The sequence below is a fragment of the Procambarus clarkii genome, chromosome 19, assembly GCF_040958095.1.
Source record: "Procambarus clarkii isolate CNS0578487 chromosome 19, FALCON_Pclarkii_2.0, whole genome shotgun sequence".
NCBI lineage: Eukaryota > Metazoa > Arthropoda > Malacostraca > Decapoda > Cambaridae > Procambarus > Procambarus clarkii.
Window position 1 is genome coordinate 19,674,012 of NC_091168.1, and position 24,773 is coordinate 19,698,784.

Here is a 24,773-nt window from a genome sequence, read left to right on the forward strand (position 1 = left end):
AAATATTTCAGCTCCTGTATCTAAGAAATCCGTATTTTTCTCACTAAGAAAATGTTATAAATTATTTACAATTACTGTAGTTATTTTTATTAATTCATAAATATGCCAATAATTTATGCTTTCTGCGTGCAGGAAAGCAACAAACATTTGAGATATGTATAGAGGTAAATATGTATACATCCTATCATGGTAATGTGAAGTTCTCAGGTTTGTTTGTTTACTGTTGTTGAGATCAGGTGGAGGAATACAGTCATTGAGATGTTCCTGAGAGCCTTCAGCTTAAGCCTTAACATATACATATTGGGTACAATATGTGACACATGACACAGTGTGTGATCCAGTGTCACGTCAGCTGGCGTTGGTGTCATGGCTCAGGTTTGTTGTCCTGTACTCACCTAGTTGTGCTTGCGGGGGTTGAGCTCTGGCTCTTTGGTCCCCGCCTTTGGTCCTGTGTGTGTGTGTGTGTGTGTGTGTGTGTGTGTATGTGTGTGTGTGTGTGTGAGAGAGCTACGCTCGTGGTGTCCCGTCTTCCCAGCACTCTTTGTCATATAACGCTTTGAAGCTACTGACGGTCTTGGCCTCCACCGCCTCACGTAACTTGTTCCAACCATCTACCATTATGATTGTGCAAGAGAACTTTGTTAAAATTTTTGGCACCTTTGTTTCCTTAGATTGATCCTATGACCTCTTGTTCTTGAAGTCGCTTATTTAAAAATTCCTCGTTGAATGTGCGTGAGCGCGCGCGTGGCCGTGACCCCAAGTAGAGTCAAGTATGAGGATATTATGAGATATGAACAGGAAAATCTTGTGGCAGGAAGTGCTGTCATGACCTGTTAGACCTCTTCATGTATTCTTAAGCACAAGACAAACAAGGTCTTCCCCAACCAGATATAACTTGTGCCAGATCACTAGACCCTGAAATCGTATATAAATCCTCGAGGCACCAGGAATGCCAGCTGGGTGCCACCTTCCCAGGTGCCGCCCCAACACTGCCAGTTATCTCACCGTGGCACTATAATCCAGGTACTCCTTAAGTGGGCGAGGAAGGTGGTTCAGGCCACTCCCACCACCTGTAGAGTCATTATCGCCCTAAGCGCTTGGCTACATACTTCCGCTAACTTTAGCAGCTGGCGGGGGAGTCTAGCAGTTACCTGTGACTCACCACCTGCCGAAACCACCTGTCCCCACCTGTCTGCGAGAGATGGTAGCCCATTTGACAAAGTTGACCATACCGGGGATTCGAACCAAAGTTTCGAAAATGTTGACAAGATGAATCTTGGTGTTTCAGCTCTCCAATTATAGCGGAGGTGGTGTGGGCTTGGTGTTGGCACTGGTCGCTGGCGGCGGCGGCGGCGGCGGCGTGGAGAGTGCCACGCTGAGGGCAGCAGCAGCAGCAGCAGCGAGGCAGTGTAGTGGTGGTGGTGTTGGAGTGGACGGCGCCGCTGGGCTGGGACCAGGAGCCACTCTTGTGCTAGGACACGATGTCTGAGGTGTTCTAGGACTAGTAGCCAGCAATGTGCTAGGACACGGTGCCGCCACTGCGCTGGGACTAGGAGGCACCGCTGCGCTGGGACTAGGAGGCAGCGCTGCGCTGGGACTAGCTAGGGTGCCACGCAAGACGGCGACTGCTGGGAATATAGTGCTCAGCGGGACGACAAGGGCTCCGTGCCCTCTCCCGCTCTCCAGGTAACTACCTCAACCATATTGGAGTTAAACATCTGTCAACCAGCTGATAATAACCTTTCATACCGGGTAATGACTGTGAGTTTACCTTCAGTTAGGTCTAGGAAAGGTTAGGTAAGGCCGCCACGGGCCGCCTTCCTCTGCTCGCGACCACAAAGACACGCTCCTTAATCTTAACGTTTTATGTAATGTAAACTGTTGTGTTGGTTATAAATTAATAATAATATATATATCATAATTTCGTGTATAGTTAGGCCTAGGTTAGATGTTTTGGTTCTGTTGGGAATTATTTGAAGTTGCAGTGTATTGGTAACTCGGCCTCAGAGCAACTCAATTCCATCCAGCGGTCAACCCCATAGACACATTCATAAATTTTTACATGCTGTTCATTCAAAACAGGAATTTTCTCAGATATAAATTAATATTATTATATATTAGCATATTGTGTATATTTAGGCATAGGTTAGGTTAGGTGTTTAGGTTCTGTTGGCGATTATTTGTATTTGTAGTACGTGGGTGAAGCATTTACAGCGTTGTGGTTCGAATAAAATTCGTCAGTGAAGCACTTGTTCCGGATATGTTCGAACATCAGCAGTTGTGAGTCGTGTGTAAACCGCTTTTCATTCATAAACAGGGGGTTTTGCGGGTGCATGGAATCACCTTTGGGTCTTTGTTTGGAGGACGGGCTTCTACACACGACTCACAACTGTTTTCGTTCGAACACTTCCGGAACAAGTTCTTCACTGACGAAGTGTGTTCGAACCACAACGCTGTAAATGCAGCCCGTCCTCCAAACAAAGATCCAAAAGTGATTCCATGCACCCGCCAAACCCCCTGTTTATGAATGAAAAACGGTTTACACACGACTCACAACTGCTGACGTTCGAACACTTCCGGAACAAGTGCTTCACTGACGAATTTTGTTCGAACCACAACGCTGTAAATGCTTCACCCACGTACTACAAATACAAATAATCGCCAACAGAACCTAAACACCTAACCAAAGCCTAACTATGCATATAACTTTAATATATAATAATATTACCTTGTATCTGAGAACAAAACAACTTTTAATACAGTATGTTAAAATTGAGGAATACGTCTGGGGGGGGGGGAAGCGGCCACTCTAACGAGAAACAGGGTGGATATGATCGTAACATACAAGATACCGACGGGAATTGACAAAGTGGACACGGACAGTCACTTTAAAGAGAGTAAAGTAGCACGAGAACACACAGGTGGAAGCTGGAAACGTAAATGACTCGAAGATAACAAAATGTAAGGATTTTCTCGTGCCTTGTTCAGGTGGTCAACAAGTGGAACGCTCTGAAGTAATTCCAACGTCAGAATAGTTGAATTACAATGGGACGGATACAACAAGACCAGTAGGCTGGGCACCAAGAGCTAGACCTCACTTCCCCGTAGTCACTGATATATACTGATTGGTTAGTAGTACACACCCACACACAGGAAGACAGGAGAGCTCCTGGAGACATGATCACTACTTACAAAATTCTCAGAGGAATTGACAGGGTAGATAAACTGTTTAACACTGATGGTACACGAACAAGGGGGCACAGGTGGAAACTGAGTACCCAAATGAGTCACAGAGACGTTAGAAAGAACTTTTTCAGTGTCAGAGTAGTTAACAGGTGGAATGCACTAGGAAGTAGGCTCAGGAATCTGTACAACAATTGATTGATGGTTGAGAGGCGGGACCAAAGAGCCAAACCTCTAGCCCCACAAGTACAACTAGGTGAGCACACACATGCGCGCGCGTGCGCGTATTTTGATTAAATGTGTTTTTGTAGGATGGACTGGGCCCGCGCCCTGACCACAACCCCAGCAATCACACACCCCTCAACAGTATGATGGATCACATGGCCCTGGGCTTCGTGGTGGCCCCTGGGCCTCGTCTCCTGAAGGAGGCGACGACGGAGGTGCCCCGCCGCTCTGTGTGTGAGCGTTGTGACCACGATACACCTGCGGCATGACCTCGTAGTGCACTGCCTAACTAACCAGGAACGTTCAAACCCAAGCAACCCACCAAACCTGACTTAACGAATCCGATGCATAGAAATCGCAGATATTCGCGAGCCGTTACTTGTCATAACAGATTGCGATTGTAACGCTGGATACGTTAAGAACGCGACCTATTAGTTGAGAAGACAGAGGCAGTCACCTGTTGGCACTTCACAGCCTGAACGGCTCTGAAGATTCAGAATAAAATTCTATCACTGTATCACGCTAGCATTCGTAGGTAAGGTAATTGTCACGAGGAAGCACTAGGCTATTAACACTATATAGCACTTGGAAGGGATCAGGATAAGGATTTGGGATGGGACGGGGGAGGGGGGGGAAGGAATAGTGCCCAACCACTTAGACGGTCGGGGATTGAACGCCGACCCGCATGGTGAGACCGTCGCTCTACCGTCCAGCCCAAATGTAAAATGCTTACATTTTGACCCATGTCGATCGACAGAGAAGGATCGTTTACTGAGGGACTCTTTCGTGTGATATGATTTTTCTTCACATATCACTGCATATTCGATTGTTCAATAAATCCTTGAACTATATGTTTAACTGATCTCTAACCCTGTCCATGGAGGACAGAAGAAAATGTATATATGCTGGTTAGCATTGTAAATGTGTGGCCACGTCTGTGGTAGAAAAAAATGCATATTCAAATTGCTATTATTTTGCATAACAATGTGTATTTGAGTGTCCTAGGGTGTTATTAATCCACCACCAACCCTTCACTATTAACATGGACAAACTGGTTTATAACAATCTCGTTTAAAAAGGTCAATATACGCAGCAGTTTGGGTGCATTTTCAGCCTTGTATATCACGGCTGCTGGACGGTCAAACATGGAGCATTTATGGAGCATTCTTATCCTTCAGTACATCAAGACCTGTAAACTCCAGTGTCCACACACACGGTCATCTTCCCTACTGGTGGAACAGCCATTCCTAAACTCGCTTATCAAAGCCTCCATCACATTCTGTACTCTGCTGTAACCGCGAGGTGGGCTACAGCCGCGCACCTGACAGCATGTAATAGGTCTTGCCTGCGGGTAAACATTAGGTGGTGGGTTGGCTGGAGGACCTTTGATCAGGAGGCCGGCAAGCACACGAATTTGGCGGGGGCCCGCGGCGGCCTCACCCGCCTCGCCACGCTAAATATAGAGAACATTACCCAGTTAGTATGACTGTAGAGCGAGGAATGTTATTGTGTGGTGGTGCTTGCTCTTGTGGTGGTGCTCTTGCTCTTGTTGTGGTGGTGCTCTTGCTCTCGTAGTGGTGCTCTTGCTCTTGTTGTGGTGCTCTCGCTCTCGTGGTGGTGCTCGCCAATAAATATAACACTGCCAAGCCACATTGCAGACAAGAAGAAGAAAAAATAACATGGTCCGGGTGTAAGTCTTGTCTTCTAAATATCTCTATCTTAAACTATAGCTGGAAAAATACTCTTGAATAATTGGGGAATGCTTGACAAGCTGCCGGCTTCGTGTCCCCATCGAGGCCACTAGAGATGGTGGTCCTCGGGTAAATTTAAGCCAATGCATGTTTCACTGAAAAATACACAAGATAACTACATATATATTTACTTATTTATATGCACAAGTGGAAGAATGCACAATGGGTTGAGTAAGAACGTGAGTGGGGAACACAAGATGAGATACTTTGAAGATACACTTAATATAAATATAGTAATTACAAATAGCTGTCAGCATTTGCATGTGTTACGTGTGACGTAACCAGTAACAACAGTGCCTTAGTGGGTCCTTGAGCCGTCGGGAGGCGGTGCCAAATATTTAGAAGAGTCTGTGCAGGTAAAACTGATGTTGTTTCTAAGAAAACGAACAGCACTGTGATAATACTAGGGGAGACCCTTTTAAATGATTGAATGTACCTATTTATTTATTTATTTATTTATATACAAGAAGGTACATTGGGTTTGTGAGAATACATAGCATGGTATTTATCTATAGGGTATAGATACATATACCTGTTGATTATTATCTTTAGCAATGGAAGCATAGATACTAGGACAATTGGACTTCATTTCCTAGGTCCTGCCTATTATTTTTTCACATGAATATAGACCAATTCCCTCAGACGCCTCTGAGCAAGAACTTAATTTACCTGAAGTCCAGCATCTTCAGTGGCTAATTCGGAGACAGGAAGCCGGAGGCTGGTTAAAAAAAACTCCCATTATTCTTGAGGATGTTTTCCATGTGAATTACCACTTGTAGTCGTAATTTCCAGACGGAATTACGTAATTCCATCTCGATTCCTTCCGTCACCCGTGAAGTAATGACCATTTACTCCCACGTAGCAGACGCGGGGGTTCGAACGTGGGGTCCATATTGAGTGATCAACGTGCTCATGTCTTAATACACTTGTAGTCGACATGATCTTATTTTATCGACTTTATAATATCTAATAAACTCTCTCAAAATGAATAAAGTATATTTATTTTTAAGCAGATCTCTATGGATGTATATATATATATATATATATATATATATTTATATATATATATATATATATATATATATATATATATATATATATATATATATATATATATATATAATATATATATAATGTGCACAATTTTTCACAAAATCCTTTTCTTATAAATAGATTTTCAGAGAGAAAAGTGGCGTGTTGGGCAGGTCTTAGACTTATAGCTTCTCGCCTACCGGATTCAATGTACAAATTCAAAAGTTGCAATAGATTTTTGCGTTTATACTTTGGTGAAGTGTTGATCTCGCTTCTTGCAGGTCAGCGTTCGATCCCTTGACCGTCCTTGTTGTTGAGCACCGCTCCCTTCCGTTCCATCCCAGCTCCTTGTCCCCCTATCCCTTCCAACTGCTATATAGTCTTACATCCCAGGTCCTTGTCCCTGCAGGTTTAGTACTTGCTCCTGACAATAACATTATCTTCACTTCTGCAGTTAAGGAATGTCTAGCCATCTTGAAGGTCCTTGCCACAGAGGTGGCCCAGAGTTGCAACAACGTCCTGCAGACGTATCTGCAGGCGAACTCCACCCTATGTGATTGCAGGTTTGATTGATGGATACGCCTCGGCTCCCTGGCACTGATCGGATCGAATCATATCAAGAAAATAGTGGCCAGTGGGAGATGGTTGATGTGGGGGACAGGTAAAGAACAGGTTTTGAACAAGAGGTAATTATAGTGTGGGAGAGAGAGGGAGAGCGCCATGGCTTAGCCCAGCTGAAATGATGGTCGTAGTTTGAGAGTTAGTGACATCATCAGGGGTCTCAGACATCACCAGGAATGTCAAGGTCACTATAGAAGCCCTGTACGTCAGCAGGGAAGTCATAGCGACAGTAGGGCCCCCTGGACATCACCAGGGATGTCAGGGCGGCTACAGGGGCGCCGGAGGGACAGGTGACAGGTCACAAAGGGAACCCGATTCATTATTAATCACGAGCTAGTATTACTGCTACTCTTGGCATGACTGTTGTTAACTAGACTAATACAGGTGTCATGACTACTACATAATGTTTAAATAATACAATATATATATTTACCTGAGGACCACTATTTCTCTAGGAGCCTGGACGAGGACAGGAAGGTTATATATATATATATATATATATATATATATATATATATATATATATATATATATATATATATATATATATATATATATATATATATATATATATATATATATATATATTTATATATATATATAACTGAAAACTCCACACCCCAGAAGTGACTCGAACCCGGACCGCTAGGAGCACATTGCAACTGGTGTACATGGTGCCTTGAACCACTCGACCATCAGTGACTGTATAAAAGGCAGTGATAGTCGAGGCTATGTGAACCACCACCCCGACGGCACTTTGATGGTAATCTTGAGCAGAGCTATTTCATCAAATCACCTCGTTTTTGTGGGGCCACGTCAGCAACACAAATTCGAGTCACTTCTGGGGTGTGGAGTTTTCAGTTGCATATATGCCTGGGGACCATTCAAGCTTGTTCACACACACACACACACACACACACACACACACACACACACACACACACACACACACACACACACACACACACATGTTAGAGGTTAACCCAAGCAAATGTAATGTAATGAAGATAGGTGTAGGGAGCAGGAGGCCAGTTACAAGGTATCATTTGGGAGATGAAATTCTACACGAGTCAGAGAGAGAGAAAGACTTGGGGGTTGATATCACGCCAGACCTGTCCCCTGAAGCCCATATCAAGTGGATAACATCAGCAGCATATGCTAGGTTGGCTAACATAAGAACGGCACTTAGACACTTGTGCAGGGAATTGTTCAGAACTTTGTATACCACCTATGTCAGATCAATCGTGGAGTATGCAGCCCCAGCATGGAGTCCATATCTAGTCAAGGATAAAACTAAACTGGAAAAGCTTCAAAGGTATTCAATTTCAGTTCAATTTATTTTGTGTTTGACAATTTGCTCTAGTGTGTGAGGTATGTGGCGAGGATTTGGTATTCTGGTAGAAGAGTAGAGTTTTAAGGGTTGTTTTGCGCTTGTTTCTTAACGGTCTTATCCGGTATTTGAATTCAAATTCCGGATATCCGGCGGGACACGTTGAAAACTGCTATTAAACCCGATTTTTAATATTTTTTTGTTGGGGAGGGGGAAAGGAATGTTCCTGGAGAGTAATTCTTGTGTACCTTCGTCAGGATGGAGGATCTGCTGACGTGTACAGTGTGCTGCGAACAGTACCATGAGAAGCATCGTCACCCGGTGCTGCTCCCGCGCTGCGGCCACTCCTTCTGCCGCCCCTGCGTCGCCTTCCTGGTCAAGAATGGCTGCGTCATCTGTCCCAGCTGTCGCATGGACCAGCGGGTGGAGACGGCCGATCACCTCCCGACGGAGTTTAGTCTCCTGGCCATCACCAGCGTCCAGCAGGTTACTAGGGTGAGTGGGGGAAACGCCCTTTTCTGACACCCCCCTTCCCATTCCTTAGCCCCTTCATCCCCTCCTGCACCCCCACCACCACCCCATCTCTCGATCTTCCCTCCTCACCCCCCCCCCATCCTCCATCACGCCTTTCAGACGCTAAACGTGATCTGTCTACCAATAGCCTAACTAAACCTCTCCCTGTGATCATTATATACTCATGACTCACACAAATATCCCAATAGCATTCCTCAGGCTTGTGATGAGTCCATCACTGTCAACAACATGACAGCAAATAGTGTCATTGTCATGTTACTCACGTCAAGCGTATATATGTATGATATATCTGCTGGAATAATTCATCCATTCTTAGTCTGACTCATGCCGTCAAATGATGCTGTGATATCTATCCCGAGACGCCTTCGGCAGGGTGTGCAGGTTGCATCACAAGTGTGGACCCAAGGTACACCTGGCCTGGCCAGGTGTGCCAGCTTGCATCAACGCCACACGCATGCAGATCAAATCGAAGTTGAATGCAATTAGATTTACCTCTTGCCCAAGATCATCTACTACCCCCCCCCCCCTTTGTCGTGGATTGGAGGATTGAACTTGAGCTGATCAATCTCCTCCCAGATGCTTCCCAAACCTGTCCTCCTACGAAGAACGTCGCTTTTTCGCTTGTATGCGTTACATAAGGCCAAACATTGTCGTACAAGAAAATGGAAGCGGGTCGCGAAAGAGACGTACTGTCTCGTTTTTTGTTTTGGGTCCGCTGGTCGGTTAGGATAGGGTACTATTAATTAACCGTTTTCTTGACGTTGGGGAAGCTTAGTAAGAGGGGTTGGAGGTCCAGGGGTAGCGAGCCTTCAGGAGCGAGTACGTGTGCCCAAATTAGCAATAATCTCCCCAAAAAATGATCTCGTAGGCTCGTGGGAATTTTGAGTCGCAGATTCATGTTATAATTCCTATTATATAAGTCATATAATTCGTGTCATTGTATTTGTATTTTCCCATTTTGTTTGGAGTAACGGAAGACAATTGTTGGAGGCATTCTTATGGAAGTCAGTTTACACAACCCGTAACTATTCTGTATGTTTTATATGGTACAGCTTTAGAAATTATGTTATTAATAATTAGTAATTCCTAGGAAGTAAAATTAATGAATAGCTATCAGTAATAATGAACTGTTTTAAGGAAAAAAAGAATCTTTTTGCTTATTTATTATTTTGGTATTAACAAAAGTACCAGAGAGAGAGACTGAACTAAATAAAAACTTTTTGGAAGGCCTGTTAAATAAATGATTAATATTAATGTTTTTAGAACGATAATTGAAAAATAACAATCTGTAAAGAGTACTTTACCTTACAAGTAAGAAGAAATGTCAATGTGAGATTATAAAAATTTGATTAAATCTTGTAAAACAAAAAAAAAAAATAAGAAAGGGCTATAAGGTCATTTTACTGTGAATGAGACATTGGTTGTCGCACCAACGACGACCCTCATCAGGCTTGTGAGTCCGTTTGTCATAGTTTCATCAGCAAGTCTACTTCTATAATCACACTTGACAAAGTTCATCACTAAAAACAATAACTCGCATGAATATGTTGACGAAAATACAGGTAATATTCAAATACTGTTAAAAATCATTGCAAGATTTATCACCCAAAAGTTACAGGAATAGAATTCTAGAGTTTCAAAGCCTCTCTTTTTTTTTTAATATTCAGCGTAAATCATTCGCTAATCGATCTCTTTCACTATTTTTTTTTAGTTCAGCTCTTAAGTCGACAAGTTTTTGCCTCTAAATTGATATGCAGTTTGTCTAATGTTACACACTCTGCACATTTTGTGAATTTTGTCGTTTCTTTACCTGAATTTTGCAAAGCTTAAACAGAATTGATCAGCAGTTGAATTAATATATTGCTCGAAAAATTGCATTTGAAGGTTCTGTAAGTCTGTTTTCTTGTGAATTTCAAAATCTGTCATGTTTTTTTATAATTGGAAAATATTGAAATTTACTGTTGTCAACACTACCCTTAAACAAAATTTTTAGTTTGATTTCAGAGGCTTCATGTTATCAAACATAACATCAAATGTTTTGCCAGATCCCTGTAATTTGATGTTCGTGTCGTTTAAATACGAGAATGTGAAAAACACCAGTCTACAAACCGCACGTCAGAAAATTCTTGACAAGAAAATATTTGCATATGTTAAAAGCAGACGAATTTCATCCACTCGACAAATCGTCTAAGCACGGAACATCAATTAGGCTCGCGACCCTTGTTGTAAAGTAATCCTGGGTACACACAATTCACCTCACTCAGTAAATTCTCAAGTTTTATTTTTTTCAAAGCCCGCACAAAATATAATCGTTTATCTTGGTTACCATTTTTTGTCATCACTTCAAATTCCTTAAGGCCAGTTTGTGCACCGGAATGGTTGTGTACTAGTACAGTTACAGCCTATTAATGGATGTCCAAGATATTTTGTAAACGCACGATAGATGAAATTGTTTATGTAATAATCTAAGATGAGGTCTGATAAAGACCTTTTGTGCCCTCTGTAATGCTTTTGCGCTACCGCTCGCAGGATGAGTATGGGGTGCACAATAAACTAGCCTCCTTCGGCGGCAACAATCAACAATCAATTTTGTAAACACATTTACAAAGACTGCTTCTTTACCAATCATGCTGACCGGCCCACCGCCAGGTGTCACACCAATATCTGTAAGTATGAAAGGTCAACCTGTCGATTGGTCACTTCACCTACGACTGTCTTCCAATACAGTGCCAGTTCTTCACATATTTCATCTCCTTTACAAGATCGAGCACGATGACTGCAGTCGCCACAAGGGCGATTGTACCCGTGTTCGATTCCCGGGTAGGGCAAGACATTTGTCTACGATTCCTTACACCTGATGCTGCTGTTCACCTGGTAGTAGGTAGGTAACCCGAAGTTAAACTGTTGTGGGTTGCACACGAGGCTGTTGGCCATTCCTCAAGCGATGCTCTTCTGTCTCTCAAGACTCTATCGTTATTTCTTCATATATGTATGAAAACTATAATTTTGTTGAGCGTTTGTCCCTGACACTTGTTAATGGTACCCCTTCACGGCACTGTTTGTACAGAGGCTGTTTCGTGGACCCAAGAGTGCCAGGGCGTGTGAGGGCGCCCCCACACGCCACAAGACGATAGATCTCGAAGCATGGGAAGCTGCCTCCTGATTCATGGACCAAAGGTTTCCCGCCGACATGTCAACGTTCCCAGTCTGGGGTATGTCCCCACGTGCCCAGCTCCAAGACCCACGTGCCCAAGCACCCCTGGTGCCCCATCCTGGGGGTAGGTCCTACCCAACGGCCCCAACGAGCAGGATAAGCTTCGCTAACACGCCATCCACCGCTTTGGTTGACTTCTACACCATGAATTCTCTTATTATTTTCTTAAACAACGAGTTGGCTAATGTGGCAGATGTCGCGAAAGACCGCTTTGGCCAGACGAGGGTGTCGGCGCGGGCGTGGCTGCCCCGCCCCGCGCCCCTCGGCCCCTAATTTACACACACACACAGCTCGGCGCCCACACTGCTCTCTACACTCGCTTATATACTTCTTTATTTTATTTTAACTTTTAATCAATGCTAAGAGGAAAATGATTTAATATTGTGTACATGAAGAATTGTTTTGTTTAGTTCCGAATTGTTTTATTTTGTTTTGGTAACTTGCTTGATGTCTTAGATAAGGGAGGAGGGGGGGCGGAGACAGTCTAGAGGTGTAGATTGTTATAATGCTTCTTCCCCCCCCACCACCGCCCCCCCCCCCATTTATGCGCAGCATATATGCTAATGTTAACCCCGGCAACTTACTAACATTTTACATGTATTTATCCCCCACACGTGTGGAGTTGTGCACTACAACCCCACACTTGTGGTGGGGGGGGGGGGGATAAATACACCCACATCGCCTGTGGGGTGTCTATTTATACAGTGTATTTTGTGCTGTGGGGGTGACAGGGCCCAGCCTGTCTCACTCCCACAGTGGGGGGCAACACTCCACCATGTTCTGTAATTTTCCCCACTCCAGGTATTATGTAGACATAGCTGTATAGCACACAGTATAATGGGGGTGCCATAGCTGTATAGCACACAGTATAATGGGGGTGCCATAGCTGTATAGCACACAGTATGGTGAGGGAGGTGCCATAGCTGTATAGCACACAGTATAATGGTGAGGGGGGTGCCATAGCTCACGCTACACCAGTGCCAGTGTCAGCCTTGTTCGCCTGCTGCAGATGGAGACGTGTGAGAGGCACCAGGTGAAGCTGTCATTCTGGTGTAGGACGTGCTCCGAGGCCGCCTGTGGAGAGTGTCTCTTCGAGGACCACCCCACGCACTCCCACAAGGTCCTCAAGGCTACCACGTGAGTCCCACTCGAACCTGTTGGAGGTGACTCTCTCTCTCTCTCTCTCTCTCTCTCTCTCTCTCTCTCTCTCTCTCTCACTCTCACTCTCACTCTCACTCTCACTCTCACTCTCACTCTCACTCTCACTCTCTCTCTCTCTCTCTCTCTCTCTCTCTCTCTCTCTCTCTCTCTCTCTTTTCTTTTAACAAATACTTGAAAATATTAATGGAGAACTCGCAAGGATTTTTCCTCAATGTCTTATATTCTCTTCTCCAAGGCTATGGGTTCAATATAAATACATGTGCTTCTATGATAATGTACTCACCTAGTTGTGCTTGCGGGGAGCTGAGCTTCGGCTCTTTGGTCCCGCCTCTCAACTATCAATCAACGCGGGCGTTGACTCAACTGTCAGCGTGCGTGCGCGTGTGTGTGTGTGTGTGCGCGTGTATGTGTGTGTGTGTGTGTGATGTCTCCCTTTAGCTTAAAACCCTCCGTCATTGTCAGTGGTGTCCGACAGGTACATCGGGGAGATGAAGGACTCCGTGAGCGCCATCGCCAGCAAATTCGTCGAGGCCCTGGACTTGCGGGAGCGCTGGTACCACCAACAGGTCTTCCGCTGCACGAAGACCATCAACGACGCTATCCGCACTCTCAGCGTCCTCAGGAGAGACTTGGAGGACGCCCGGGAACTGATGAAGGGCGTCAATGTTGTGGAGGGCATCGCCCCGACCACCACCCTCTGCGACGCCGCCAAGTGCCTGGGACTCAAGTGGAATCTGAAGGATTGTAATCTGCTTTTCAGCCGCGCCGCCGCGAAGAAGGAAGAGACAACGGCGCAGGAAGAGAAGGAGAAAGACGAGAGCGAGACGAAGAACAAGACCGATGACAGCAAGAACAATGAGGAGAAGGAAATAAAGGTCAATGAAAAGGAAAGGGAAATTGACGAGTCTGAAACCCTTACCGAAGAGGAGAAAAGAAAAAGGAAAAAGATGCTGAGAATTAAAGAAAAGTTGGCCGCGGCTGCGGCAGCTGCCGAGAGAGTGTCTGCAGCATCCGTACACGAAGATGACGAAGGGAAGAAAAACGATAAACCATGTGAGAAAGAAAAGACAGATGATGCAAAGGAGAAAAGCAATCATACCAATGAACAGCCTCCCCTGGCGATCGGTGCAGCTAAAACAAAACTTCTGGCCAAGAAATATGCTCCGACCCCGAGAGAGCCTTCAGTGACCCCGGAGAGAGAGGTCCAGCACCCCCCGAGAGAGCCTTCAGTGACCCCGGAGAGAGAGGTCCAGCACCCCCCGAGAGAGCCTTCAGTGACCCCGGAGAGAGAGGTCCAGCACCCCCCGAGAGAGCCTTCAGTGACCCCGGAGAGAGAGGTCCAGCACCCACACAACAACCCCCCCTCACCTTCTCAAGAGAAAGAGAATAAAGACGAGAAAAACAAGGAAGCCAGTGATAACAAGGACGTAGACACTAAACCAGAAGATGAAACAAGATCAAAGCAAGAAGCAGCGACGGAGACCCAACCAGAGCCTTCGAGGACACAGCCAGAGAAGGAGTCGAACCAGAAGAGTCTCACAGACTCGCTCCACGAGGCGACGTCACAGAAGGGGCCCTCGAAGGAGAAGAAGGAGCTAGGTGCCATTAAGAAGCCCAGAGGCAGGTTGGCCCGTCAGGCACTCAAGAGATCCCAGACCATGAACCTCGCGCCTCTTAACGATGACAACACCTCAGGTGACCTCGTTAAAGACAACCAATCAGATAACATCAAGGGCCTCGACTTGGAAACTGTGAAACTCAATAAAAACGAGGAGCCTTCTGTCGACAATAAAGACATCGAAGATCAAGCTAACACTGAGACGTTAGAAACACAAGAAAAGGTGGAGGAAGGAGAGGAGAAAAGGGATGAGAATGAACAGCAAGAATCTGGGAATAAAGCAGAGGACGCAGCAACACCGATGTTTGAAATGGAGCCAGAAGAAAAGGAAAGAATTGCGACAGAGCTGATGTTGGTGAGAACTTTGAATATTCGAAAGTTTTTCTTTGTTGATTAATTAAGACAAAACCTGCCTCTATCATACAAATAATTATGCAGAAATTAGCTTAAATTACAAACCAAAAAAAACATGTGCATTCATACAATCAAAATTTTTCCTAAGTACACAATAAGGGAGAAATATATATATACAGAGACAGATATAGCCCTCTTGTTGGTGTACATACACTCTGAGTTAACTTTAGTCTTAATAACCCTCCAGAGGTTGATAGGTCTTAATAACCCTCCAGAAGTTGGTAGGTCTTAATAACCCTCCAGAGGTTGGTAGACCTTAATAACCCTCCAGAGGTTGATAGGTCTTAATAACCCTCCAGAAGTTGGTAGGTCTTAATAACCCTCCAGAGGTTGGTAGACCTTAATAACCCTCCAGAAGTTGGTAGGTCTTAATAACCCTCCAGAGGTTGGTAGGCCTTAATAACCCTCCAGAAGTTGGTAGGCCTTAATAACCCTCCAGAGGTTGTTAATGACGTCACGCTCCGGCAGGTGCCAAGTCTGACAGTGGTGGTGGAGGGAACAGGAGGGCGCCTGGCCCACCTCACCTGGGAGACCATGGGTCTACACGTCTACTGCCACCAGTACCAGGAGCTTCCCTACGACGTTATCATCAAGGTCAGTCACCCCCCTAGTCACCACCTCAGTAATAGGTCGTGTAAATGACGTAGGCGTGACCCACTAACTCCTCTGTGGTTGAGCAGCAGTCGGGGAAAAGTCTAAAATTCCAGTTGGGCAGCGGTTTGTTGCTTCTGGAATCTTTTCTTATTAAGGGCGTTCGTAGTGCAGTGAATAGAGCTTCTGTCTCCCACTCGTGGGGTCGGTGGTTCGAGTTTCCTAGTGCCCAAGTGAATATATATGAGAGAGAGTGAGAGACAAAGAAGCATAAATGATCCCAAAGCTATATTGTACAGTAGGTCACTCAGTGACCCTTTCAAGGATTCGAACCTAGATACAGACGAAGGTACAAGCCCACCTACACAAGGAGTGTGTAGGTGGAGGGGGTGAGGGGTGGGGGGTGGGGGGGAAGAGCAGCCAGACGGTCCACGCCCCCCACCAAGGGACAAGGCTCCGTGGCTGTGTGGGCGGCAGACCTCTGCCTGCACCCCGCCCACACACGGCTGCTTCACTCCCTCCCAGCTCACCTGAGGCACACCGGGTCGCTCACAGGTCCCTCCTGACCCTGACTATACCTGGACACCTGCTCTTATGTGAGTTAACCAGGGCTGCCTCAGCCCTCCCCTCATGGTCAGGGCTGCCTCAGCCCTGACTCACACCACTGAGGTGACCCACTGTATAAAACAAACTGCCGCTCAAAACAGCAGGTACACAGCCCCCGCTCCTGTGCCAGGTAAGTCCACTACGGGCTCGCCATAGCCCGTGCTACTTGGATCTTTTGTTCTGAGTAGCTGAATCTTAAACAACAACAACACCACAACAGCAGCGTGAATCCACCCAAGGCACGCTAATATATTATAAACACCATGACCACTTTACCCTCTCACTCTTGCAAATGCGGTAAACTATATTTTCTCCGAGAGTTATGCAACATTTATACTTGTCTGTACATGTATACATGGCTCTGCAACATGTGTATATATATATATATATATATATATATATATATATATATATATATATATATATATATATATATATATATATATATATATATATATAATATGTCGTACCTAGTAGCCAGAACGCACTTCTCAGCCTACTATGCAAGGCCCAATTTGTCTAATAAGCCAAGTTTTCATGAATTAATTGTTTTTCGACTACCTAACCTACCTAACCTAACCTAACCTAACTTTTTCGGCTACCTAACCTAACCTATCCTATAGAGATAGGTTAGGTTAGGTAGGGTTTGTTAGGTTCGGTCATATATCTACGTTAATTTTAACTCCAATAAAAAAAATTGACCTCATACATAATGAAATGGGTAGCTTTATCATTTCATAGGAAAAAAAATAGAGAAAATATATTAATTCATGAAAACTTGGCTTATTAGGCAAATCGGGCCTTGAATAGTAGGCCGAGTACGACGTTCTGGCTACTAGGTACGACATATATATATATATATATATATATATGGCCATATATATATATATATATATATATATATATATATATATATATATATATATATATATATATATATATATATATATGGCCCTGCAACATGTATATTTGACCTTGGAGCATGTATATAGATGCACAGGTTTCGTATAGATGGATGGGTACATTCTTGTTGTATCCTGGACCTGATCTTAACTTTCACTTTCGTACACAGTTGAAACACTGCTAGCACAGTGAAAATGTTGACCATGTCGTGGCCGGGATGTTTAACGCGTGTGCCTGGGGGCACCAGGAGCATAGGTTGAAGTCCTCATCATGGCTCCTACGGGTTTCTTCATTGATGCATCACGTTGCTGTGATTTCTCTGTGTACTGCTAACACAGTTTCCATCCTTCCAGTCGAATGTGGTTCACTCGCTGGTGCCGACCAAGACCCCGGTAGTGTTCCTTGACGTGGGCACGGAACACAAGCTGCTAGGACGGGTCTACATCAACCTGTGGGGCCACCTCCGCCGGGCTACCAACTTCCTCCACCTGTGTCTGGGAGATCGTGGACCTTCCTACAAGAACACCATGTTCCTCGAAGTCCTCAACGCCGATTGCCCCGGCGAGAGAATCAAGGGCGGGGACTTTGACTACAACAATGGTAGAGGAGGCGAGGCTCTTCTGGACGACCTGGAATCTCAGGAGGGATACTCCATGTCCATGGAGGCTGGGATGGTGACGGCGGGAACCCCCTGCAGGAGGGAACAGGACTCCCAGTTCTTCATATGCACGGAGGATGACCCGGATCGAAATTTCGCGTGTCCGTTTGGCCGGGTTGTGTCTGGGCTGTACGTGATGAAGGAAGCTGTGTGGCTGGTGGTCACCAAGCAGGTGTGGATCAGGGACTGTGGCGTCGTCCTTGATGTTCCCAAGTTCTAGAGTCTCCTAATACCTTACTCCCTAATAGTGGAAAGGACATCTTGTCTAATCTTCATGAAGGAGGCTTTATGTCTACCTTAGACTACTGTAGACAGTCTAGCTCTGATATGAGAAGATTTTTTTAGTTTTTTTTAAACGAAACTTTGGGTCAATTAGTCTTACATCCCGTCTTGTTTTCAGTAACCTGGTAATGCCTTTGAATGTTGAGTGGTACCTTGGGTTGTGGCGGGGGGGCTTAATAACCCCTCCACCACAGGAGGGTTATTAAGGGTTATTAAGACCACCACAATAACGTACTGGCCAGCCAGCGAGTATACTTTGATCCTCAACATAGTCCTGAACTACAGTCAACTATAGTAAACTGAGAAGTGAGCTACACCTGCTAAACTTTGAAGTAAACAAACGTCTGTAAACTTAAACACTGACGACTTGAGGGTAGCCAAGGACTCAGCAAATAGTGGTGAACACACACTCTCGTAACTTTCTATTTGGTGTACAATGTACATACAGAATTTTTTGTATTTGGAAAAAAATTGAATGTGTGATTTTTCCGATTTTTTTTTTTAGGAAGTTTAGATAAGAGTCAAATGATGAGGCTGCTACAGATCTGTGTCACCCTGTACTTGTGCACTCATTGATGAGAGCTTGAGTAAACTCAACGTTGCATCAATGACGTATACATCAACGGCTTGTGGGGGGGAAGGGTTCACGACACGTGAACCCTTGACTCTGTACTCCGGGACAGGAAGCCGTCAGTAAATATTTTTATACATTGATGTTTAATTGCCCTACAGATGTGTGGTAATGGGTGTTATTGATAGTTATGGTGGTGGAATCTCTCTCGCTCTCTCTCTCTCTCTCTCTCTCTCTCTCTCTCTCTCTCTCTCTCTCTCTCTCTCTCTCTCTCTCTCTCTCTCTCTCTCTCTCTCTCTCTCTCTCTCTCTCTCACTCTCTCCCTCCCAACACATCATAACGAAGGAAGAAGCAGAATGAATGACAGCAAGGCCGATAGACCAAGCAAATAGGACAAAGCAGAACTATATATGGAGCAAGGAAAGGTGGATTTAACAGGAGTGCGGAGACACGAAGGATACTCAGCACAAGCCTAAGGTGGAATTAGATAAAGGAGCGAAGCTGGAGTATAGGAAAGAGGTGGCGGAAAAAAGTGAGAAACGTGAGAGAAAGCTGGCGAATACCTACGTATAATTACGAAAACTGGAGACGTTGAACAATCATTAGAGAAAACACCGTTCCAGGCGAGACTGGGGAATACAATGCCTGTCAGAGTGCTGCGGCGATCACTGGGGATCTGTACAAAGCATCCTCAGTAATAAAACCACGAATGGTACCTTCCATCTTCGTCTTATTCTTGAGACCCCCCTTGATCGTAGTCTTGGGCAACGTTCTCTATAGTTTTCTTTGAGTACACTAAGAGGAGTTACTTGGCTAATTCTAGCTATAGCCCCATTCTCCTCCTAACTTAGTACTTAAAGCATCTATTTGGTCGAAATTACAAAAATTGACTGTTGCTGCCAACAGTCTTCACGTTTTGCACTATTAGGTTTTTAGAGGGAAAAATTCTTAAACATTCATAGACTTAGAATAGCACATTATTCACTATATGAGGCCTAAAATACCGTATATTAGGCCTAGAACTGCTAGGATAGGTTAGATTAGGTTCTGTAGTTTCTTTTACATTTGATTGTTGTTATTTAGGCTAATTCACTAATACAAAAAATTAACTTGCGTGGCCAAACTGTTAATTTTTGTGTCTTTCGTCAAATAGTTGGTATAAGTTCTATGGTTACTGGAGGCCGGTTGGAACCTTCTTAGAAGACATTATTTACCCGGTCCTAGTCTGTCTAGAAGTTAGAAGAGCTGGGAGTTAGCATATACAATAATGATTGTATATATGCTAATAGTATACATGATGGTACAGGCGGCAGAATATTTCTTTTACAATCTGTAAGACCAAGGCAGAACATCCAGCACACTGCCCCAGGCTCCATAAGAACATGGCAAGTACGGAAACTCATTTCACCTCATCCTTCTTGGTCATATACGTGGGCGTCCCAGCTGTACATTATTACGGGCTATTCATGCCCGTGCCACCTCTTGGGTGGCTTAATCTTTATCAATCAATCTATACATTACGTTACGGGCTCACCATAGCCCGTGCTACATGGTTATTTCGTTCTGAGTAGCTAAATCTGAAACAACATGTACATTACAGTGCTACTTGGAACATTTTGTTCCGAGTAGCTGAATTTAAAACAGCCGCAGCCTATGTCACCTCTCGGGTGGCTTAATCTTCATCCATCAATCGAGCTTGTTTACACTTCACCTCTGCCTTTGAAAATGTTGACAAGATCAATGAAACGCATCTCTTAGCATCGGCTCATATAAAACTGTAAAGATGAACTTGGGAGAGGTAATTTGTTCATCTTCCTTATCAAGCACATTACAAATATAGAGAAGGGTGTATATGTATATTATATAAATTCGCTGAAAACTAACAAATCATAAGTTTGATGCATAAATGAGCAAGAGCGGTTAGATAAGAACATGAGTGGGAATGGTTCCCATATATGAGATGCCTTATAAGGACCAATAGACCTACTGCAGAGTTCCTTACTAAACCACCCCCCCCCCCACCTGTCAGAACATGCAATATAGCAGTCCCTTCTGTTGTTAAGCTAGTACTAATAACGATGGGCTCCATCATACATACATTGACGTAACAGACAATTAGAAAGTAGAATTTAGTACTATTGAATTTGTACAAACCAGAAATTTTTGTGTATATTGCGTTGCTAATAAAGCCTAGCCTAACAATCCTAGGCCAAATTCATGATGAGGCTTTTGAACATATGTACTACACTAGGCCTAGAAATATTTAAGTTTAATTTGTAGCTTTATGCAGGCGATGAGTCACAATAACGTGGCTAAATTGTGTTGACCAGACCACACACTAGAAGGTGAAGGGACGACGACGTTTCCGTCCGTCCTGGACCCCAATCGATTTATAGCTTTATTTTTTACAGACTATTTTTTGAATAGTATCAAGTTGTATTCTAATTGTCCATTACGCCAATATATGCACGATGGTTCACATAGTTACAAAACGTACTATCTGAGGATGGGGTGAAATACTGAGCCCCAGCTGAAAAACTTTAGAAAAATTCTATTGAAAACTAAAGAATAGTTTCAGATTTCATGGGAGTCGCAATAGGAGCCAATCCTTCGTAAACAAAATCATGGGGTCCCCCTCTACCCTTACCCTATTACATTTTCCATACAATCACCATGCATAGTTGAGTGAGGCTAGCCCCAGGCATCTGGCTTCCAAAATTGAAGAGAAAAATAGACATTCTATTTTAAAAGTCTACATTGTAAACTGCATGAGCTTACATGTAGACTATAGCCAGAATAGGACATGGCCATCACTCTCCCGTGAAGAACGAACGTGGCCCTAACGACTGTATTGCTAATTTAGACTGTACTGAATTTACCACTGAATGTTAAAAAAAAAAAATAAGCTGTTGTGGTTGGGTGGAATGATGAAGGGTTATAGCCCCGCCCAGCGGCACAACGCAGTCTACAAGGCCATAACATTACCACTCAACAATCAAAGTTTAGCCTTGAATATCTCTGGATACCAATGACGTGAGCGCTGGAATTCGGTGGTGCAGCCCCCTTCCCCCCCCCCCCAAATCACTGTTGTCTTGTAGCATTACAACCGGGCATGCGTGCCCAAGGGCGTGCCCCACGGAGCGTGCCCAAGGGCCTGCCCCTCGTCGTGGGGGAGGGAGTTCTCTATCCTCGTCCTGCGACGCATGTTGTTAAAGGCCGTGGTTGAGCCTTACCGTCAGTGGGCGCACGTGTTGGCAACACCCCGCAGGCAACCGCCGTCGGGCGACCGAAAATCTGGTGATGAATCTCTTGACGCTTTTCTTGAGCGCCTGAGAGATGGCCTCTTGTGCACACTGTGTTTTCTTGTAGTAGATTATACTTGTGTTAATGTTTCTGACAGTTATATGCCATGTTTTGGACCAGCCTGAGCGAATGGGAGAACTTCAAGGTTATCAAAACAATGATGGCTGGCCTGTTAAACCACACGAATTAAAACGTAAAACAGCGTTCGAGAGACCTCATTTTGACCAGAAGGCGAGACAATAACACATTTAAAGAGTTATAAAACACGAAGGACACCAATGGCGGACAATAATCCAACACTCGTCGGACAATAAAAGTTCAGCTAATTGAAACAAAAACTATATTCAGTGAAACTTTTTCGCATCGCTGAGTTGAGGAGCCGTGGCACCTGGCGAGTCCAGAGTTCCAGTTTGGCTTCGGCCTTGATGGAGGTGAGGTGTCGCGTCGCCCTCCTCCTCCTTCCTTCCCTGTGGCGCACCTCACCATGACAAGATTACATCGTTCATATATATATATTTCTAAGATACACAGTGGAGCATGAAGTGTTATTAGTAGATTACGATAAGAGCATTTGTTACCTTAGCTCAATTTAATTGGCTAATGATTCGATAATTACTTTTATATGTGACCAAACCTGCTAGTTGAATCCCGCGGAGACGACTTGGAGTGATCTTAAGGAGGAGGATAAGACAGGCCTGGCTGCCTGGCTCCCTGGCTCACGGTATGCAACACTCCTCAACACTTGCAACACCTAACGTCTTGTGACTTATCACAGGTGAGTTGTTTGTTGATATTGTGTAGGTGTGTGTGTGTACACGTGTGTGTGTGTGTGTGTGTGTGTACACGCACATGTGGGGGTGTGTGTGTGTACACGCACATGTGGGTGTGTGTGTGTACACGCACATGTGGGTGTGTGTGTGTGTGTGTACACGCAGTGGGGGGTGTACACGCACATGTGGATGTGTACACGCACATGTGTGTGTGTGTACACGCACATGTGTGTGTGTGTACACGCAGTGGGGGGTGTACACGCACATGTGTGGATGTGTTCACGCACATGTGGGGGGTGTACACGCACATGTGGGGGGTGTACACGCACATGTGGGGGGTGTACACGCACATGTGGGGGGTGTACACGCACATGTGGATGTGTACACGCACATGTGGATGTGTACACGCACATGTGGATGTGTACACGCACATGTGGATGTGTACACGCACATGTGGATGTGTACACGCACATGTGGATGTGTACACGCACATGTGGGGGGTGTACACGCACATGTGGGGGGTGTACACGCACATGTGGGATGTGTACGCGCACATGTGGGGGGTGTACACGCACATGTGGATGTGTACACGCACATGTGTGCGTCATTTCTTGGGCCAGTGGACCAGGTGAACACTGACCCCCTTCCCCCCCCCCCATCGCCCTTCCCCCCCCCCCTCCCCCGAGGCGCCACCATGCCTTTGGCCAACCCAAATAGTTTTCTTGATCACTAATGTTTCTCAGCAGGTCGGGATATTTAAAACGTTTTTGTCTTGAAACGTTTGTGTTCTGGGCCACTCTGAGACGCCTGTGTAAAGTGGAAGGTTTACAGTGTACAGCTCTGATTATAAGGAAACTTTATTCGCGTGATCATGTTTCACCAGGCTGCTAGCGTTGGCAGCGTGTACAGGACTCATAAATGTTGCCACAGCCGTCCCCATAGTGTGACGGCTGTGGAGGGGGGGGCAGCGGTGCGGACAGAGGGAAGGATGGCAGCGGTGCGGACAGGGGGAGAGGATGGCAGCGGTGCGGACAGGGGGAGAGGATGGCAGCGGTGCGGACAGGGGGAGAGGATGGCAGCGGTGCGGACAGGGGGAGAGGATGGCAGCGGTGCGGACAGGGGGAGAGGATGGCAGCGGTACGGACAGGGGGAGAGGATGGCAGCGGTACGGACAGGGGGAGAGGATGGCAGCGGTACGGACAGGGGGAGAGGATGGCAGCGGTACGGACAGGGGGAGAGGATGGCAGCGGTGCGGACAGGGGGAAGCTCTTAGCGGGAGAGCACGAGAGGTGTGGCGGAATTCCTGTCGCGTTGGTCGACTACACCCACTGCTGCCTCTCCCTTCCTCTGCCTGCCTCTCCCTTCCTCTGGCTGCCTCTGCCTGCCTCTCCCTTCCTCTGGCTGCCTCTCCCTTCCTCTCCCTTCCTCTGCCTGCTTCTGCCTGCCTCTCCCTTCCTCTGCCTGCCTCTCCCTTCCACTCTCCGTGAAAGGTGCGGACTGAGATGCCCTTGTGTTTGACATGCCCTTGAAAGGGGGGTGGAGGTGGTACCCTGGAGGTAATCAATTACAAATCACTAAGTAATTAGTGTTATTAACAACTCCCCCATCCACGGTTAGGTCTCGTGTCATTAATACCGCCTATTATTCCCCAAACGTGAATTATGAAATTCGAAATCTACTGTCTCCAAGAATTTTATTTACAGCAAACCAAATTCTTAATTCAGACAGATTCTAAGAAAAGGAGTTAAGTTTAGACTTTTTATATTTTAACTTGATAATATAACTTGGATGTAACTTACTCTGTGACTAAGCTTACACGTAGACTGTTATTGGGGCCGTAATATGCTTCCACACCATCACAAATATCAGGATAATTATCCAGGTATTTAATCAGGTCATTACACATTTACCCTGAGAGCGACCTGGTGTGAGACGGACGGACCGAATCACCAAGCACAAACTATTCCAATCACCTGGGCTCTGCTCCGTTGTAACCACAAACTGGT

General features: G+C 45.3%; 2 protein-coding genes across 4 annotated transcripts in view; both read left to right on the plus strand.

Annotated features, from left to right (window-relative positions):
- Positions 1–1,340: 1,340 nt before the first annotated feature.
- On the plus strand, positions 1,341–18,833 carry LOC123757498 (neurofilament heavy polypeptide). Of its 3 annotated transcripts, XM_069327032.1 has the most exons (7): positions 1,341–1,686; positions 8,400–8,637; positions 12,900–13,027; positions 13,527–14,253; positions 14,389–15,024; positions 15,552–15,677; positions 17,537–18,833. In XM_069327032.1, exons 2-7 carry the CDS (start codon positions 8,401–8,403, stop codon positions 18,059–18,061), a joined length of 2,379 nt encoding a protein of 792 aa, XP_069183133.1. In that variant the 5' UTR covers positions 1,341–1,686; position 8,400; the 3' UTR covers positions 18,062–18,833. The 3 variants fall into 3 exon arrangements, with proteins under 3 accessions (XP_069183133.1, XP_045597130.2, XP_045597133.2); XM_045741174.2 differs by having other exon boundaries at positions 1,342–1,686; positions 13,527–15,024; XM_045741177.2 differs by lacking the exons at positions 1,341–1,686; positions 8,400–8,637 and adding an exon at positions 11,744–11,954 and having other exon boundaries at positions 13,527–15,024.
- A 3,170-nt stretch (positions 18,834–22,003) lies between these two features.
- Positions 22,004–24,773, plus strand: part of LOC123757499 (uncharacterized) — a 90,272-nt gene continuing 87,502 nt past the window's right edge. Inside the window, exon 1 of the mRNA XM_045741178.2 lies at positions 22,004–22,772. The gene's annotated coding sequence lies outside the window, so the exon portion shown is untranslated. The remainder of the gene's footprint in view (positions 22,773–24,773) is intronic.